The 21,296-nt window shown below is 38.7% G+C and overlaps 1 protein-coding gene across 1 annotated transcript in view; it reads left to right on the top strand.

The window, feature by feature from the left end:
* Positions 1 to 16,920, top strand: part of LOC124612955 (syntaxin-6) — a 196,114-nt gene extending 179,194 nt beyond the window's left edge. Inside the window, exons 3-7 of the mRNA XM_047141475.1 lie at positions 7,982 to 8,076; positions 8,218 to 8,277; positions 12,339 to 12,571; positions 13,225 to 13,319; positions 13,902 to 16,920. Of these exons, the coding sequence (XP_046997431.1) occupies positions 7,982 to 8,076; positions 8,218 to 8,277; positions 12,339 to 12,571; positions 13,225 to 13,319; positions 13,902 to 13,978 (560 nt within the window). The 3' untranslated portion in view covers positions 13,979 to 16,920. The remainder of the gene's footprint in view (positions 1 to 7,981; positions 8,077 to 8,217; positions 8,278 to 12,338; positions 12,572 to 13,224; positions 13,320 to 13,901) is intronic.
* The last annotated feature ends 4,376 nt before the right edge of the window (positions 16,921 to 21,296 follow it).

Genomic DNA, 21,296 nt, shown 5'->3' with positions numbered 1-21,296 from the left:
GCCGGACAGTCACATTATTTAAGGAAACAGGAAGTGTTCAGGCACATGTGAAACGTCAACCACGACCTGCAACAAATGATGATGCCCAAGACAAATTGCACGAGAATCGGGAATCTCAAAAACGTCGGTGTTGAGAATACTACATCAACATCGATTGCGCCCGTACCATATTTCTATGCACCAGGAATTGCATGGCGACGACTTTGAAAGTCATGTACAGTTCTGCCACTGGGCACAAGAGAAATTACGAGACGATGATAGATTTTTTGCACGCGTTCTATTTAGCGACGAAGCGTCATTCATCAACAGCAGTAACGTAAACCGGCATAATATGTGCTATTGAGCAAAGAAAAATCCACGATGGCTGCGACAAGTGGAACATCAGCGACCTTGGCGGGTTAATGTATGGTGCGGCATTGTGGGAGGAAGGATAATTGGCTCCCATTTTATCGATGCCAATGTAAATGGTGCAATGTATGCTGATTTCCTACGTAATGTTCTACCGATGTTACTACAAGACGTTTCACAGCATGACAGAATGGCGATGTACTTCCAACATGATAGATGTCCGGCACATAGCTCGCGTGTGGCTGAAGCGGTATTGAATAGCATATTTCATGACAGGTGGATTGGTCGTCGAAGCACCATACCATGGCCCGCACGTTCACCGGATCTGACGTCCCCGGATTTCTTTCTGTGGGGAAAGTTGAAGGATATTTGCTATCGTGATTCACCGACAACGCCTGACAACATGCGTCAGCGCATTGTCAATGCGTGTGCGAGCATTACGGAAGGCAAACTACTCACTTTTGAGAGGAATGTCGTTACACGCATTGCCAAATGCATCGAGGTTCACGGACATCATTTTGAACATTTGTTGCATTAATGTGGTATTTACAGGTAATCACGCTGTAGCAGCATGCGTTCTCAGAAATTATAAGTTCACAAAGGTACATGTATCACATTGGAACAACCGAAATAAAATGTTCAAACGTACTTCCGTTCTGTATTTTAATTTAAAAAACCTTCCTGTTACCAACTATTCGTCTAAAATTGTGAGCCATGTGTTTGTGACTATTACAGCGCCATCTGTCACAAAGCGAAAAAAGTGGTCCAACTAAAACATTCATATTTCTTTACGTACTACACAAACATGTAATAAAAAATAGGGGTTCCTATTTTAAAAAAACGCAGTTGATATCCGTTTGACCTATGGCAGCGCCATTTAGCGGGCCAACCATAGCAGCATCTGGTTTCCCCCTTCAAGCTAGACAAGTTTCGTACTTTGTAGTTTTTCATTTGATGCTTATTTCGTGAGATATTTGGCCCGGTCACGATCAATGGTCCACCCTGTATACATCATAGATGTTTGAGACTTGAAAAGGTCTCTAGCAGCATATAGTTTCATTTCATTAAAGCAGCTGTGTTTGGATTGCAGGCAGGATCCCCCGTGTTTGCTCGATGTTGAGATGCTATTCCAGTACAGTTGGAGTTCCTCTGCAATGCTATTTGAGTTTAGAGGGAATACCAGGGGGGCTGAGGCGTGAATGTGAGTTTGGAGTGAGGGAGGAGTCGTTTTGGGGTAATCCGTGCAGTTGTGCAAAGCCACTGCGCCATGGTAGCGTGAGCTAGCGCATCTGCCTCATGAGCAGGAGACTTGGGTTTGAGTCATGGCTTTGGTACAAATTTGCATTCGTCTTTTAGTCTTCAAACATGAAAAATGTAAATGATCATTTGTTCGAAATCGTAAATCTTCGAAAGTTCTTACGGATTGTTCCTAAATTTTGACACGACGTTGCCTTCCAAGAAGCGCATGTTTTCGTAATGTATGTAATACATAAATAAATATTTAATACTAGTCAGTTCCAACTGAACTTTCCCTACTTAACACATTATAACACAGAAACCAATTACCGCACGAGTACCAGACTTGGTAGCATTAATTTCAAGGACATGACGAATATAAATAATGCAGAATCAATACGAAGCATGTCCGTAGGTGTGCTGGCTACGTCTCTTGATAAACTGCGCTTCATATCAGCACATGTGTGAATGTTTCCTTGGTATACCCCGTTCTTCAGGTAACCCCACAACCAGAAATCACAGGGAGTGAGACCAGGTGATCGTGCCGGCCAAATATTTGGAAATGGTCGGCTGATAGTTCGATTGTTTCCAAATGTGTTTGGGAGAAGTAGGTGAACTTCACGAGTGATGTGCTATGGGGCCCCATCCTGTATGAAAACTGTCTATTTCAATACGTCTCTCTCCTCTGGGGCGGGTATGACGTATTGTTGTGTCAAAAAATTGTTCCCGCCGCCCGAAGTGGCCGTGCCGTTCTAGGCGCTGAAGTCTGGAACCGCGAGACCGCTACGGTCGCAGGTTCGAATCCTGCCTCGGGCATGGATGTGTGTGATGTCCTTAGGTTAGTTAGGTTTAACTAGTTCTGAAGTCATTAGTCCCCTAGAACTTAGAAGTTGAGTCCCATAGTGCTCAGGGCCACACATTGTTCCCGTACTGTACCGAAAGTCTTAAATGAATTTCTGCCCCTGATACGCCTTCCGACCACAAAAAACTGATCACTGAACGTTGCTCTGTTTTGGTGCAAATAGACTGCGGAGCAGCCATGATTAACAGCACAGCAGCGATAACGAAACTAACCTAGCGGCTTGAATATTGCAAAGGTATAACAACAAATAAACAAAGCATTTGTCATCAACGTAAAACGACAGTACTACCAAAATAAACGAAAGTATAACTTGCGGATGATAATTGAGTTACCCTCGTAGTTCAAATGCTCCTCTAAACTCAACTTCCATACCTCCATTATCTACACTGCTTCTTGACGCCTGGGCTTCCTACTTCTGAATCAGTAAAACACGTAGGACCAAAAAAGTGTTTGTGTTTCATGTCTGGTCGTTGCCAAACATAGCGATCAAACAATGTTGTGGTACTTTAGCAGTCATTATAAAATGTTATATTACGTTCGAGATTTTGATGCTACGAAAACAAATACCTGGTCTATCGCAGGCACTAACTACGATTCCTCCTAGGAAAAGAAATCTAACATTCATAGGTGTACTAGCCACACCACATGAGGGACGACTGAGACAGGGCTTGATACGGTCGCACAGCTCCTAATACATCGTCAGGAAATATGCACTGCATGCATCCTCTGCCGCCTGTTTCGACTCCCTCTACGTCTGTCTAACCCCCTGCGGTCTCCAACCCCTCGCCATCTCTGCCCCCCATTTCCACCCTCTATCTCCTCGTCACCCCCCCCCCCCCCCCCCCGCCATCCTCCACCTCCTAACTCTGCCCCCCCCCCCCCCGTCTGCGCCGGGGCTATTTCCAAGGTTGGAACGTGGTCTCAGAACCTATTTAGTAATATTTAAAACGTTTCCCTCAATGTTCTCCAAAACCATTCTCTTTGTGTTGGGTGAAATTAATAAATAATAATAAACACCAGTACCTGTAATATGCAGTCCCTTGCAGATCTCAAGCTTACCTGTGCTGGAATATGACATAACACTTTGTCATATAAAGGGCAGTTATAAGAAAATAAGGCAGATGAAAGAAAGTAAGTAAGCTTTTTATTGTTTCAGATCTAAGTGCCATAACTGTTACTACTTTTTTCCACTGTAAGATGAAATGGTCAGTTTACTTATTTTTTCCATTTGTCTCATTTTCATGTGATTGCCATTTACATAAGACAGACAAGCTGAACAGTTGTTACATTGTTAGCAGCAGTCTACAATCCTGTTGCTGTATGCACATCTGTATTTTGCTCGGTGATGTGCTGTAGAATACCTAGCACAATACTTTGGCTTGAGCCTACAGCAATATCTGCCAGCTAAATGACTGGACATTGGCTCAGTTGTGACACTAAGGTGGAAAGGAACCATGTCAGCATATTTTTGGAACAAATATTTGTAAACCCGCGATGATGTCATTCGAAATCACCTGACTAGACTGTGAACTCTGTTCATTTACATTTTGAAGAAGAATTTTGATGATGTGCATCTGACAAGCCTAAGTTACAATACACTGAGTTTACGAAAGTCGTGGGATACCTTATAATATGTATCACAACTCCTTTTGTCCATGCAGCAATTTGACCTGGCATGGGCTCAAAAAGTGATTAAAAGTCCTCTGCAAAAATATGAGCCATGCTGCCTCTTTAACGATTCATTATTGCAAAAGTGTTGCCAGTGCAGGACTTTATGTGTGAATTGACCTCCTGATTACGTCCCATAAGTGTTAATGGGATTCATCTCAGGTAATCAGGGAGGACAAATCTTTCACTCAAATTGTCCATAATGTTCCTCACACCAGTTGCGAACATTTGTGACCTGGTGCCCACATGGTGCATTGTAATCCATAAAAATTCAATCATTGATTGGAAACATTAAGTCCATGAATGGCTGCAAATGGTCTCAAAATAGCTAAACCTAATCATTTCCAGTCAGTGATTGGTTCAGTTGGACCAGAGGACCCAGTCCATTCTGTGTAAACACAGCCCGCACTATTATGGAGCCAGCACCAGGTTGCACAGTGCCTTGTAAAAAAACTTGGGTCCATGGCTTCGTGGGGTGTGTCACACATGACCCCTACCATCAGCTCTTACCTGCTCAGATTGGGACTCATCTGACCAGGCCATGGTTCTCCAGTCATCTGGGGTCCAACTGACATATCTCAAGGCCAGGAGAGGTGCTGAAGGCAATGTCACGGTGTTAGAAAAGGCACTTTCATCAGTCATATGCTACCATAGTCCATTACCACTAATTTTTGTCCGGCCCCGGTAGCTGAATGGTCAGCGTGGCGGAATGTCAATCCTAAGGTCCCGGGTTCGATTCCCGGCTGGGTCGGAGATTTTCTCCGCTCAGGGGCTGGGTGTTGTGTTGTCCTAATCATCATCATTTCATCCCCATCGACGCGCAGGTCGCCGAAGTGGCGTCAACTCGAAAGACCTGCACCAGGTGAACGGTCTACCCGACGGGAGGCCATAGCCACACGACATTTCATTTCATACCACTAATTTTGGCCACAGTGCCCTAATGTATATGTTCGGTTATTTCACACAGTGTTGCTTGTCAGTTAGCACTGACAAAATGGCTCTGAGCACTTTGGGACTCAACTGCTGAGGTCATAAGTCCCCTAGAGCTTAGAACTACTTAAACCTAACTAACCTAAGGACAATACACACATCCATGCCCGAGGCAGGATTCGAACCTGCGACCGTAGCGGTCGCGCGGTTCCAGACTGTAGTGCCAGAACCGCTCGGCCACCATCTGCCGGCTTAGCACTGACAACTCTACACAAATGCAACTGCTCTCGGTCATTAAGTGAAGGCTGTCGGCCACTGCATTGTCCATGGTGAGAGGTAGTGTGTGAAATGTGGTATTCTCAGCACACTCTTGGCACTGTGGATTTTGGCATCCCCTAATGGTTTCCGAAATAGAATGTTCTATGCATCTATGCATCTAGCTCCAGCTACCATTCCCCATTCAAAATTTGTTAATTCCCATTGTGTGGCCATAATCACATTGGAAACCTTTTCACATAAATCATCTGAGTACAAATGACAGTTCCACCAACGGACTGCCCTTTTATACTTTTTGTACGCAATACCACTGTCATCTGCATATTGCTATTTTATGACTTTTGTCACCTCAGTGTGTTTTCTATAGGTGTGAAAACAGCTACTTGTCAAACTTTGTTAATTACAAAATAATGCAGAGCAGGGAATGGAGGAAGTGAACTCCCCTTAGCATGTGTCACAGGGGTAGAAATGGTGTGTGAGTCAACAAGCCCCAACTCCCCCACCCATTGCTAGTATTAACCAGATGCTTTGCGTTGAGCAGCTATCAAACGAGAAATTAGGTCATTTTACTGCACATTGTAACTCACCATCTCAGAAGAGAACTAACTTTGGGTGTACCCAGGGAAGTGTGTTTTCATCCTTCTTGTTCGTGTTGTATATTGATCTTGCAGACAATACTAATAGTAGCTTCACACTTTTCGCAGATCATGCAGTTGTGTGTGATTAAGAACTGCCTGAAAAAAAGCCGCACAGGTATTCAGGCAGATCATGATAAGCTTTCAAAGTGGTGCAAAGATTGGCAGCTTGCTTTAAATGAGCACTTTACGAAACAAAAAAAGCATAGTGTCCTATGACTATAGTATCACCGAGTCGCAGTTGGTGTTGTTCAACTCGTACAAATACCAGAGTATAAAACTTATATTAAAAACTTATATAAAAACTTATATATTTCCCACGTGGAATGTTTCCCTCTATTTTATTCATATCGAGTATAAAACTTTGTAAGGATATGACACAAAATAGTCACACAGGCTAAGTTGTAAGTAAAGCAGGTGGCAGACTTCAATTTGCTCATAGAATACAAGGAAAACACAATTAGTCTATGAAGGAGATTGCTTAAAGATCAGATGTGTGACCCATCATTGAATATAGCTACATCTACATCTATACTCTGCAAATCACATGTAAGTTCCTGGCTAAAGTGTCTGGGATCCATTGCTGAACTGTGTGGGATCCGTACCAAATAGGATTAATAAAGGATATTGACTGTATGCAGAGAATGGCAGCGTGAATGGTCACAGGTTTGTTTGGCCTGTGTGTCTGCCAGTTCAGTTTCTTCAGCATCTCTGCAACACTCTTCCAAAGTTTCAAGAACAGGCTTTAAATAATGACTCTAGGAATATACCAAAACTTCCTTATGTCTCACTCATACAGAGATTGTGAGAACAAGATTAGATTAATTATAGAATGCAAAGAAGCAATTAAACAGCCATTCTTCCCACTCTCCACATGTGAATGGAGCAGCAAGAAGCCCTAATGTATAGTGGCTAGCGTTGCTGCCTCTGCATCACGAGGTCCCGAGTTCGATTCCTGGCCAGGTTGCAGACTTCCTCTGCCTGGGGACTGGTGTTTGTGTTGTCCTCATCATTTCATCCTTATCATCATCATCATCATCCATGACAGTGGCTAGATTGGGTTGTGAAAAAATTGGGACTTTGTATGGGCGCTGATGACTGCGCAGTTGAGTGCCCCACGAAGTACCCTCTGCCATGCATTTCACAGTGGTTTGGAGAGTACGGATGTGGATTGTAGATGTGGAGAAGTTGTAAATAACACCCTGGTTGACCTGCGATTGCATTGTCAGTCGTATTGGAGCCAACAAATTAGAAGCACAGCACAATGTTTAATATGTAATGCATACTACACACATTATGGCTATTTTTAGATCCATAACATTGGCAGTGGCTGAACATAGAAGACTTGCTGCATGAAGCCATCAGACTGGTACTATTTAAAAACAAATTAGATGGCACAATGTGCAAGGAAAGTTTGACAAGCTGTGGTGAGATCTGATGTATTGTCTTTGACAGAGGGTAGCTTTTATTTACAGTGGGTGGAGGGACTTGATCTGCTGGAAGCTCAGCCTTTTTTATTAGTCTTACTAACAGTGGAATCCAGATAGATGTAACAGGTATCTACTATTTAAAATAACAGCAAAATAATATGTTAAAAAGGAGAGTTTAATATTTGATCTTAAAGCAGAAATGCAGTACATTTGTTGAAGAATAATATTAATTTATATCTGAGACTGACATCTTATTTTGGAGTGGATATGAGCTGAGATTAAAGTATTTTGTTACAGTTTTCGTAATGAAAAATATGCATGTTCTTCCAACTAATCTGTATATTTTGTGGCGTTTGGCAAAAGGCAGTTTAGCCTAAACATCTTGCAGGTAACATCACCATTATTTTTTTTTATTTTTTTTAGAAAAAGTTTGGTGGAAGCTGCAAGAGCTGAAGAAATGATAAATATATGCCTGGGGGAGGGGGAGGGGGGGGGGGGGGGGATTGACAGCTGCTTTGTGGTTCAATAATCTGTGTACTGTGTGGTATTTTCTTATTATGTCTTGTAAACTATGGTTGCAGCCTTAACTTTTTCACGCATTGTTGAGAAAAATCCAGGAAAATTTAAAATTGACAACAAGGAATTGAGCAGCCGAAGGAATTTTATAGACCAAACACGAGACGAAGTGAAGGTGAGAAATTTTGTTTCTGCTTTTTTTCCAAATATTAATTACAGATTGTCAACTGTTAGACTGAATGTCACTATAAAGTTGTTAACATACTGCTGTTTACAAAATAAGTAATTCTCTGTTCTCGTTTGATCTCCTCTGCAGACAATGAAAGACAAGATGAACATTTCAAGAGGTAGAGACAGGGATCGCACTGCAAGACAGGTAATATTACGTTTAATCCCACTCCCATCCACAGCTCTTTGCTTAATTTTATGTAAGTCACTTTGCATGGTTATCACATAATAGTCTAATAACATATCAATATTTTACAAGGTATGAATAAAAATCCCCGAAATAACATTACAAGAATGAATGTACTTGGAAAGAATCTTCTTCTTCTTCTTGGCTTCTAAGTGTGTCTAAGGTCCCATGCTAATCTCACATACTGCCACCAAATACTTCTGTCTTGTGCTACTTCTAGCTAATTACTTATACCCAGCCAGTTGCATATTGTTTTAATTTCATTTAGCCATGTATTTCCAGGTGTCTCCATTGAGCTTTTATGAAATGACTTCACTCCTAAATATTCTTGAAACCACTTGATCCTCTTTCATTTTGATGAGATGGAGTCAGAACCATGCTACATTGGTTTGAGGAGCATTATAGTGAATTCACATTGATATCTCAGCAACCAAATTCACCTGATGTAAATCATACGGTACCCACCTGGGTTGCTGTTGGGTGTCATCACCATGTATGAAAATCAGTGGCCTGTTATTTACTTGAATTACATGATCTGTGCGTAGTTTAGTTTTAATTTAGTTTAGTTATCTCATGTTCAATACATCATTTTCACGATTATTGTATCGATATGATGTGGAACAAGTCAAATTACGAGATATATATATATATATATATATATATATATATATATATATATATATATATATATATATATATAGTGCTAATATTAATATTACTGAAATTTTTTAGTTCTACTCATGCAACTACATTTAGAGGTACAATTCTTTTTTAACCAGTTTTGAAACAGAAATTCGTCCATGGAATACGAGGAGTTGTCCAAAAGAAAAGATTTTAAGCTAGATTTAAAACTTGATCTGCTACCTGCCAGACACTTTGTTGTTTGGCAAATTTTTGTTGCTGAATAATGTACTCATTTTTGAGTAACTGACAGCTTCAATAATGGATAGTAAAGGTTATTTTTCCCTCTAGTGTTGTACATATCAACATCACCGTTCTTCGCGTATTGAGATGGATTATTTATAATGAATTTCATTAGCGAATATATGTACTCTGATGGTGCAGGTAAAATACCCAGCTCCTTGAATATATGCCTGCATGATGTCCTTGGGTGAACATCACTAATTATTCTCCCTGCTCTCTTTTTTGCAATCAATACTTTATGTCTAAGTGGTGAGTTACCCCAGAAAACTATTCCATAAGACATTATTGAGTGGAAATATGCAAAGTACATTAGGAGGCTGATATGTTTATTACCAAGACTCACAATTATACAAAGAGCGAAAGAAGCTGAACTTAATTGTTTGAGACACTCAGTGAAATGCATCTTCCTGTTCAAGTTGTCATCAATGTGAACACTCAAAATTTGAAGACTCTACCCTGTTAACTGAGGCCCATTAATATGCTACATCAATTGTCAGTATGACTCTGTTCGGTGTTCAGAACTGGATATAGTGAGTTTTTTCAAATTTAAGGGAGAGTCCATTTTCTGAGAACCACTTAATAATTCTTTGAAAGACATCCTTAACAATATCTTCATCTGCTTTTTCAGAAATGGGATTTATTATAACATTCATGTCATCTGCAAAAGTACTAGTTCTGCTTGCTGAACGTTACGTGAGAGGTCATTCACATGAATAAGGAACAGCAGAGGACCCAAAAGGAAAACCTGTGGGACTCCTTTTGTGATAACTCCCCATTCATTACAATTTACCACCCTCCCAACGTTATTTGTGATATTCAGCACAACTTTTTGCTTTCTGTTTGTTAAGCATGATTCAAGTCAGCTGTGTGTATAGCCTTCAGTTCCATAAAACCTGAGTTTTTCTAAGAGTGTGACATCTTGCTAGAATGCCCACTGACTACCCTGCTGCATTCCCCCCTCCCCTCCCAATGAAAATACTTTGAAAAGATCCCACATTGAAACCCACTACTTGCAAACTTAAGACAATGCCCACACATCTCACTCATTGTAAAATTTTTAACAGGTAAAGGAGACATTTAGTTTTTTCAGCAACTAAGTTCAATTACAACAGTAGAGCTATTTAAACAACTAACAATAGTGGTCTCGAAATTCTCTCTCCACTAAGAAAGCAACAACTTTTATTACTACTACTACTAAGCCACATTTAATACCAATACCACCAAAACTTCACACAATTTCTTAGCTAAAACCAAAAATTCAAGTGGCCATTGGAACATTCAACGAAATTAAAATAGTGAATGAAAATTTTACTGAAATATTTCACTAGACACAATAAAAAATATCAGCTGAAAACCACTGCATGAAATTTGCTAAGCCACTGCAACACACAGAAAAAAAAGAGGTGGGAGAATGTTTCCAAAAAGTTCATTAAACCATTATTTCGCCACAAGCAGTATGAGACACCACTGAAAATACTAAATTTAATAACTGTGTAACAGTGCACAAACAATTTTGTCAGAATTTAAGAACCACTACAACTACAACTACAACTACAACTGCAATTGCATGCCACGAAATCTAAACACCCTGCTAATATTTGGATGAAAGATTGAAAACTACTAAATTTAATATTCGAATATAGTGCACAAACCACATGCCGGCTGGTGTGGCCGTGCGATTCTAGGCGCTTCAGTCTGAAATCGAGCGACCGCTACGGTCGCAGGTTCGAATCCTGCCTCGGGCATGGATGTGTGTATTGTCCTTAGGTTAGTTAGGTTTAAGTAGTTCTAAGTTCTAGGCCACTGATGACCTCAGATGTTAAGTCCCATAGTGCTCAGAGCCAGTTTTTTTTTAACAAACCACATCTGGATCCCCTTTGTACCACATTGGTAGTGGTTGCTGTCTGGGTCCACTTAGACTCTGCTGTCAATGTGTGCAACCTCTATCTCCCTTCTGACAGGACACTTACAGCTGCTGCCTCAACTGCTCTCTCTCTGCAACTCCACTGTCTCCTCCTCTTTATAAGGGATTTTAATGCCCATCGCCCTTTGTGGGCAGTGCTTTCTCATCTAGTTAGGGTCTCCTCATAAACCTTCCAGCAGGAATATTCCATCCTGTGCCGTCTTCCTATCGTCCATACCATTGACCCGTGGTTCTTCACTCAAGAGTGCCCCTCCCCCCCCTCTTTCCCAAATCTGCCTACTAACAATAGGGTGTTTATTCTAACTTGAAACTTGAGACAACTAACTCTATTGGAAAATAATGCATCATAAGAAAAAAATGAGCTACATGAAAAGTTAATATTAGTAAAAGGGTCATCTGCCTACGCTGCAATTGGCTACTTCCTAACCACCCCTCCTGTGTGAACAGGTCAGCCTTCTATTTCCAAATGGGAACCCCCATTTTTATTGTATGCTCAGGTTCTGCATCAAAAAATATGTATGGTTTACTCAAGCCATTGTTTTCCACTGAAGGTGGATGACGACGTAATTGGCAAATACCAGGTTTCCTGTTTCTCCAATTAAGAACCAACACACACATTCATACATTTCTTTTGTGATGTAAATGTAAACCTTTGTGTTCTAATTGTTGATATTTATGTTTGAAATTTACCGTGCTGTTTCAAATTTGATTTTACCGTACAGTGTGGTTAGCTGTTTGAAGATCTGGTTAGAGACTACATTTTGCATGATCCAAGAATGTGGATGTAACAGTTTTCCTTTCCGACTGGGATGCTGGATATGAAAGCTTTACCTTTATGTGTGTATTCTCCTACTGCTACTTGACAAGTAGATTTTTCATCTAGCCAGTTACATTATATATAACCTCCTTCCCACCTCTGTGTCTGAACTTTTTCAGCCACTTTCCTTTTTACCCCTGTCCCTTTTTTCTTCTTCGAATTTGTCATATGAGATTGGTTGTATTGCAGGTCTAGCATTACTTAATGGATTTCACTGATATAATTTCTAGGAGTTTAAGTTAAATGGCCATTTAGTGTGTTTATTACTTAATTTTCTGATTATTTACATTTGGTCACTGTTTCAGTTTCTTTAGTATTTACGTATATCAGTCCAATTAACTTTGGTGTATTTCACAGCCTCTTCTTGAGAACAGTCCTGTGAGAGTGCCATCTACTCATGGAACAACAAAATATTCAAAACTGGAAAATGAACTGGACAGTCCCAACAGACAATTCTTAGATGATACTCTGCAGCAACAGAACCATATGCTCCGTAGTCAAGATGAACAATTGGATATAATCAGTGACTCTGTGGGAACCCTTAAAACAGTATCCAGGCAGATTGGGAATGAACTGGATGAGCAAGCAGTGTAAGTATTCATCAGAACTAATGTAGAGACTTTTAGAAGTCAGATGTATTCTTCCTGTAAATATTAGCCACTCACTTAGATTTGTTTCTTGTCGTAATATCCTTCGCACTGTAACGAAACTTCTGTTTCCAAAACAGGGAGATTTAAATCCTCTCTCTTTTTTTTTTTTTTTTTTTTTTTTACATAATTCGTTTTTCTATTTCAGTTGTGCATTTTTATTGCGTGGCTAGTTTCAATGACACTCAAACATCTTCAGATCTATGTAGTTGCTTATTCTGATGTATAGTTCACATACAGGCACGATGCGTTACTTACGCAAGTACATAAATCTAAAAATGATTGTGTGTGATTGAAACTAGTCACACAGTAAAAGAAATGAACAACTAAGATGGAAAAACAAATCGTATATAAAACAAATTTTAAAAATCAACACAGTTGCAGAATTCTCTTGCAATGAATACCTTAACCATAGTCACAGTGAGACTTCGTTTTATGAGTATGTTGATTGTGGGGGGTTAATGCATTGTACTTCATTTTTAATTATTATTGTTGTGTGTGTGTGTGTGTGTGTGTGTGTGTGTGTGTGTTAATTCATAAGATTTGCAAGAACATAATAATTTTTATGAAAATTTGATGGAAATATCTTTTCACAGGATGCTTGATGAATTTGGTAATGAAATGGAAAACACTGATTCAAAACTTGACTCTACAATGAAAAGAGTAGCTAAGGTTTTCCATATTTCAAATGGTATGTCTTCCATTTTTTTTTCATGTCTACAGTTCTTTTCTTAAATGACCATGCATAGTAATTGTAAGACAAGCCTTAAATCTTCTAACCCATATCTAACATCACAACTCTGTACTATTCCTGACATTATCAGGTTAACTATGCCTGCATGCTCAAAATGAAAATTTGAGTACCCATTGGGGAGAGCTCTTGTCCACAGCTAGTATAAGAGATTAAGTTTAAAGACAATTAAATGCTGCATGGTAAGTTTAAGTACCAATGTTTTGGTTTAAAATAGATGCAGTAATTTCTGAAGCATCATATGTAGAGAAAACTACTTAAAATGAATGTGTTAATTTGTCACTAAAAAAGCAGTCATCTTCAATATACCTGCTGGTGATTTTTTTCACATTGTGAGATGGGTAATGCAGTTCAATATTTCATGTATCCCAGGCAACAGAAATATAAAGTACTTAAGAGCTTTAATGTGCATGTGTGTGCGTCTGAGAGAGAGAGAGAGAGAGAGAGAGAGAGAGAGAGAGAGATCTGAGTGCAAGTGCACACATATCCTATGTCCTTTTTAACTTTTCCTTTTTTTCGTAGATCGAAGACAATGGATTGCTATTGGAGTACTGTCGGGAATAATGGTTATTGTCATCATCCTGTTCATCTTTACATGAGGAGACCTACAAGCAGATTTGTGACAGTGCATGAATTTGTGTTTTATTTTCTTTATACTGCTGCATACAAGAAGAAAAAGGAATTTTGGCACTGAGTGTGTAACATTCTTTGTGCAATAACTGTTACAAAATAGTTATAAATCATTGTTATATACATTGTTGAATAACATTGGGGGCTAGGATCACACAGTTAAATTTCTGATTTTTCATATGAAAGTGTAAGTATTACTGAAGGGGTGCTTTATTATTTATACAAGGTTTTTATTCATAGCTTATAGGATTTTATAAATTAGTTTTACTGTGCGTGTGATACAGCACTTTACCTAACATTCAAAATATGATCAAGAAGTAAAACTGTACTTACAGTGTGTTACTACAAAGTACATACTGAGATTTAAATAGTGAGTCAGCAGTTTTGTTTGCAGTTTACATTTATTTTCTGTAAATTCGCAGGTGATGCAAATAATGTATAATGTATATAATAGAAATAAAGAAAATAATTCTAAGTGCTGTTTTATGCATAAAGTTGCAAAACATTTTATTAACTCAAAAGACTATTTGGTGCCAACCATCAACTTAACCTTTAATTCTAGAGATAATCATCTGGTATGTGCAAAAGATGTAGATGGCAGGTAATATAAAAACTTAATGTACTGGAATTATTAGTGTTACTTATATGAAAAGAGGATTTTCACAATTAATATAAGAAAAATACCAGTAGATATATATAGATAAGGTGTGCATCTATACCATCTGTTTGGTAATGGATTTGATTTGAATTACTTGCAAATAAAAAGGGACTTTAATCACAGCAAAAGAAAAGTTCTAGATAGAATCAGATCCTCTCCCAACAAAAATCAAGTGGGACATGTTACTCAGAGGAGCTTCATGATATAAGTGAGAGCTTCAAAATGTAAATAATTTCACATTGTCACTTTGAAAGATGGCACAAATTTCAGAGGGTTATTTGTACAGGGAGAAATTAATTTGCATTCTCTGAATGATCCATGTACAAATGAAATGTATGGACTGTGTTACTCCACTTTCCTTAGGTACTTATAAGTCTTTTAATAGTGTGTAAGATTTTATTTATGCTTGTCTACTACAATATTACAATAAAGTAAATAGTTAAAACTGATCATTTTCAGTTATCCTCTAGGGAACAGCTGTATTATATTTTACTGTTTTAAATTTATGGTGCTGCTACACTGTATTGTTATGCACACTCTTTACTGTTCCTTTATATTACAGTATTCTGTAGTTAAGTTTCTTTCAATGATACTTCGTGTAATTTTGTAAATACCTCATTTAGTTGTGATTTATACTGGTATGAACATTGTGTAAAAGACTGACTGACATTTGCCTGCTTTAAATGTGTATTTGCATATGCTACATTGGTATTGGCATAAAATTTTCATTGTTTGTTTCCAGTACAAATGAATTGTTCATAATAATTAATTTTGAACTGTGGGTGACAGATGCAGAATTTGCCAGTGTCAAGAATAAGAGCAGTATCACACAGTAAAATAACAATTTGTAATTTCAAAATAGTGTATCAAAATCATTTGTTTAGTATAGTAAATCCATCAGAGAAAGCATTCATATTGCAGCATTTTTTTACCTCATCTGATTCAAAAATGAAACAAATTATACCTTACTAATGAATGTGTCGCATTTTTTAAATTACTGTATAGATTTCTCTTAGTCAGCAGCAGCAGCGATAGGTTGAATGACTGTACTGCTGTTAGAGATAAATGGCATTTATGTGGACAATCGTAAGTTTCTGAGATTCATCTCAATGAAACATGCTACTTGCAATAGGATTGACACTAACAAAATGTTAATTATCAAAAGATACAGCTGTGTTAATATAATAGTGTGGTATCAGACCACTTCTGTAAATACACTGGGTTTATATTTTGTCATGGTGATATGAAACTGAAGGTGCACAACTGAAATTTATTGGACTGAATTTCATAAGAAATTGGACCAGATAAGAGAAAATAAAAAACAAATGTATTGAATATTACAAGTATTTTTTGATTACAGAACATCTTTGGTTGTTAAATATTTATCATATTTTCAAAAACAAAAAGTTTGCTGAAAAGGAGCAAACAGTACTTGAAACTTAGATACAGATATTTGATAGGTAGTCTAATATTTCTTTATGTGAAAATACGCAGAACACAGTTTATGTATATGTTAAAATTTCATTTATTTATTTGTGTTCTGGATTTAAAAAAGCAGACTTTACTATATGTGCAATAAATTTACAAATATAGTCAGTTATTTTCAGTTTTATCCAGTTAATGATCCATTAACCTTAACAACGAGAACTGATATACTGTGTAGACAAAGGTGCAATGGATTGATACATGAGAATCATGAAATTTATGTTGTTTCGTTCATAAAAAATGTACATAGTAGCTGCACATCATAAGTGTGCCAGTTGGTTGGCTGTGTCTTTTTTCCCCCTTTATACATACAAGTAACAAAAGATTCTCTCAACTTCAATGTCTTATAGAACTGTATTATTGTGTTCTTAAGCTTTTTAAATAAATGTAGATTTGAAACTGTACATAATAATTTAAAATAGGCTCTAAGGATTATTGAAGTGTACATCAAAGGTGCAAGCTTATGGTGGTTCAGAAGAAAAAACCACTGTATAATCCTACTGATGGTCCCATTGTGGTGAATAACATGTGTCCTACAACTGCATTTTGTGCGGAAATGTTAAGTGAACAATTACTCAATAGGGTATTCACAGAAACTGGACTTTCTTGTCTTATTTTATTTACTCTCTCATACTGCTTATCAAAGTCAACTTTCTTCTTGATAGAAAAATGCGGAAAATCTGAAAATATCAAAAATGAAAATGGAATTGATTTTTAATTTCTGTACCATTTCTGTTAAATTCTATAATAAATTACAGAATGAACCTATATGGGCTTTTGTGAATAACATTTCATTTATTACCAGCACTAATAACAGTTGCAACAGGTGATGGAGTCAGTTTCCATAACCAGTAACTTGTGTGTGATTCCATACAGTTCAGCAGTCTTGCATGAATCAAATCTAAAGAATATCTACATAACTTAAAAAATATGCTAATACATAACTTCAGACCTGCTGACTTTCTTGATGAGAAATGTAAAGGGTAAAAGAACGGATCTGCAGAATTATAAATCAATATCCTTAACTTTGATTTGCTGCAGAATCTTCGAGTATATTCTCAGTTGAAATATAATAAATTTCCATGAGGAGAAACATCTTCTGCCCACTAATCAGTACAGTGTTAGAAGGCATGACGTATGTGAAACTCAGCTTACCCTTTTCTCACGATATCCTGTGATCTGTCGATGAAGGGGGAGTCTATATTGCTAGATTTCTGTAAACCATTTGACACAGTGCCACTCTGCGAAGTCTTTGGAGGCACAAGTACTTGGAATAAGTTTCCAGATATGCGAGTTGCTCAAACACGTCTGAAGTAACAGAACCCAGTACATTGTCCTCGATGGTGAGTGTTCATCAGAGACAAGATTATTGTCAGGAGTGCCCCAGGGAAGTGTAATTGGACTGCTGTATTTTATAAATACAAAAATGATCTGGCAGGCAGGGTAAGGCAGTCTGCAACTGTCTGGTGGTGGTGGTGGTGGTGGTGGTGGTGGTGGTGGTGGTGGTGGTGGTGGTGATGATGATGATGATGCAGTATTGGGGGGGGGGGGGGGATGTCGGCATTGAGTTGCTGTAGGAGGATACAAGGCTTAGACTAAATTTCTGGTTGATGTGATGAATGGCAGCTAGCTTTAAATGTAGAAAAATGTAACTTAATGCAGATAAGTAGGAAAACAAATCCATAATGTTCGAATACAGCATTAATAATGTGCTGCTTCACATAGTAATGTCGATTAAATATCTAGGTGTAACATTGCAAAGCAATATGAAATGGAATGAGCATGTAAGGATTGTAGTAGGGAAGGCGAATGGTTAACTTTGGTTTATTGAGAGAATATTAGGAAAGTGGTTCATCTATAAAGGAGACCACATATAGGGCAACAGTGCAATGCATCGCTTCATTGCTTGGAGTAGTACGCAATTGTTTGGGATTCGCATCTAAAAGAAGACACCAAAGTAATTCAGATACAGGCTGCTTGATTTGTTGTGGTGGTGATGATGTTGGTTTGTGGGGCACTCAACATCGTGGTCATCAGTGCCCACACAAGTTCCCAATATTTACATTTCCAGTCCCACAACTTCCTGAATGGTAATGGGATGAGGATGAGGATGTGGATGTGGATGTGGATGTGGATGTGGATGTGGATGTGGATGTGGTGGTGGTGGTGGTGGTGGTGGTGGTGGTGGTACGACGACGACGACGACGACGACGACGACGACGACGACGACAGGTGGAGAAAATTCCCAACCCAGCCAGGAATTGAACCCGAGACCCCATTATCCAGAGGTGGCAATGCTAGCCACTGGACCACGAGCTGTGGTCTCTGGATTTGTTACTGGTAGATTTTAACAATATGCAAGTTTTACAGAGGTGCTCAAATGGGAAACACTGGAAGGAAGGTGGTTGAGCACAAGGACCATGAAGATAAGATTAGAGATTGCGGGCAGTACAGAGGCATACAGACAGTCATTTTTCACCTCACTCTATTTACATACTTTACACTATATTCTTTACTAGTCTATTCAACAAAGGAAAATTGGAGGAGAAAAATCATGCAGTCACAAATTTTTGTACGGTGGCAGGAGGGAATCTCATGAACAACATACTAAAAATCCCCACTATTGGGGTGTGAGGATGGGAGTGGGAGGGAGCGAGAGGGGAGAGGGTATTTAAAGGTCTCTTTTTTTTTATTTTTTATTTTTTATTTTTTTTCTTAAATAACTTGAAAACTGCAGCAACTAGCAAACATTTTTCCCAGTACAAAATTAAACAACATTAAATTTGCTAAAAAAAAGATCTCATTCATTTTGTCTCTATTAAAAATAATATTGGAAAATCTCAGATTATTAAAAATAGTGTTGGAGTGGTATAAAATTATAGTTTACTGTTAAATGGAGTGGTTTAAGTACAAATATTAAATTTGTGAACCACCTTAGTGCAGTAGAGCCATAGTAAGGGATAAAACTGTTGTGTTCTGGGGGGTGTAACAGGGTGGAAGGGGTGTGGTGGAGGCTAGAAGTGTGAGGGAAGGTAGGTCATTATATTGTGGTTGTGCACTTCTCTCCTTAATAGGTCGGCAAGCTGAAGAGTGAGCAGATCATTCCCCAGTCTATCCACCCCACAACATCAAAGAAGCAGTACAAGGTGTTTCACAAACTTATACTGCCCCTCTGCAGTGCATCTTATGAATTATTGGTGGCACATTATGTAGACATGCTCGGACAGCGTTTATTTCCCACAGAGTGCATTAACACTACTTGTAATACAGATATGAGTGACTAATAATGCTAACAAAAGAAACTCATGTGGACATAAGAATGTAAATCTCTGCACCCTGTTCTACACTGCTAGAGGATAGCATTTTTTCAGAAAAGGCAATTTAACTCATCACAGGTGTTGCTCACTTTTCAGTTTACAGGCAGACTATACCTCCCCACTATGTTGTGTCCATTTCTTTTAAGGTAGCAGATAAAATAACTTTACTGAACTCATGTTTATGTACTGGAGTTATTTTCTGTTTATTAAATGGGTACTTATTTGCAGTTGTTAAGTGAACTTTTATATAAAATGTGTTGCTGTAATCAGTGTCTGGATAATGTGTAATTTGTAACTGCAATGTTACCAGCAACCTCCTTAGTGTTGGTGGGAAAGGGATTGGATTGGTAAATGTGGCACTTTCCGGTGTCTGTTGATTTATTGACAGTGAATATCAAGCCATGTAATTTTGTGGTATTTGCTTTTTGGTTAATTAATGATTGATTAGAAAGTTATTGCATTTCTCTCACCACTAATTGTGTTTCTGGTAGACTGCATAAATCTCAGAATGAGATTTTCACTCTGCAGCGGAGTGTGTGCTGATATGAAACTTCCTGGTAGATTAAAACTGTGTGCTGGACCGAGACTCGAACTCGGGACCTTTGCCGTTCGCGGGCAAGTGCTCTACCAACTGAGCTACCTTGGTAGCAGGTTCGCAGGAGAGCTTTTGTACAGTTTGGAAGGTAGGAGACGAGGTACTGGCAGATGTAAAACTGTGAGGATGGAGTGTGAGTCGTGACTGGGTTGCTCAGTTGGTAGAGCACTTGCCTGCGAAAGGCAAAGGTCCCGAGTTCGAGTCTCGGTCCAGCACACAGCTTTAATCTGCCAGGAAGTTGCATAAATCTCATCCGTTCAGGAAATGCTGGCACTTGTGAGTTGGCTGCACAGAGTGAGGCTGCTTGCCACACTTTGCGATATCTTCCAAGGTGGGTGTCAATATGTCTGATGGAATGGGATTTATCATGTTCAAGTCTAGAACAGTAGTCTGCTTTAATGCATCGCTTGACTTAAGTCAAAGTATCTGAAGTTCCATGACACCTAGGTGACCTATTTCTCTTGCATAGGGAGACAATTTAAGCCTCTGGGCCTTTTCAGATGTTGGTAGGGCTGAGGCTGGGTGATTATTTCATAACCTTCATGCTGTGAAAGGTATTTCAGCCAGTGACATTGGAGACAGTAAAATCAACATTGTGGAATACATATTCACTGTGTTACATCTGGGACAGGTTCTTCAGTGTGGTAGACACTTCCAACTGTTGAACTTTATATATAAACAGCTCACTTACCAGCTGCAAATAAGTACGTAAGAAACAGAAAATAATTCCACTATGCAAACAAGAACTCGGTGAAATTATTTTGTTTGCTAACTTAAGAAAAGTTGACAGGGAATGCTGGGGAGTTGTAGTCCGTCTGCAAAATGAAAAGTGAGCAGTGCTTGCGGTGGTGAAGTTACCTTTCCCCAAAGAATGCTACAACTGCCATACAGAAACACTAAGCATCAATTTTGCCTCTAGCAGTGTAGAACTGTGCAGAGATCTATTTAGAATATCCCCATATGTGTTACTTGTGTTTTTAGTGTTAGTAACTCATATCTGCATTCCACGTAGTGTTAATGAACTTTGTGGAACATAAACACTCCCAGCACATGTCTGCACACTGCATCACCAGTGGTTCATAAGACATGCCAAGGAGGGTTGATATAACTTAGTGAAACACCTTGTAGGTGCTTCTTGTGACATATTGAGGTGGACAGAATGGAGAATTACCTGCTCACTTTTCCATTTGCAGACCTATGAAAGGGAGAAGTGCACGCCCACCATACTCCCT

The sequence above is a fragment of the Schistocerca americana genome, chromosome 4 (genome assembly GCF_021461395.2).
Source record: "Schistocerca americana isolate TAMUIC-IGC-003095 chromosome 4, iqSchAmer2.1, whole genome shotgun sequence".
Lineage (NCBI taxonomy): Eukaryota > Metazoa > Arthropoda > Insecta > Orthoptera > Acrididae > Schistocerca > Schistocerca americana.
This window is presented reverse-complemented; position numbering and strand designations above follow the sequence as displayed.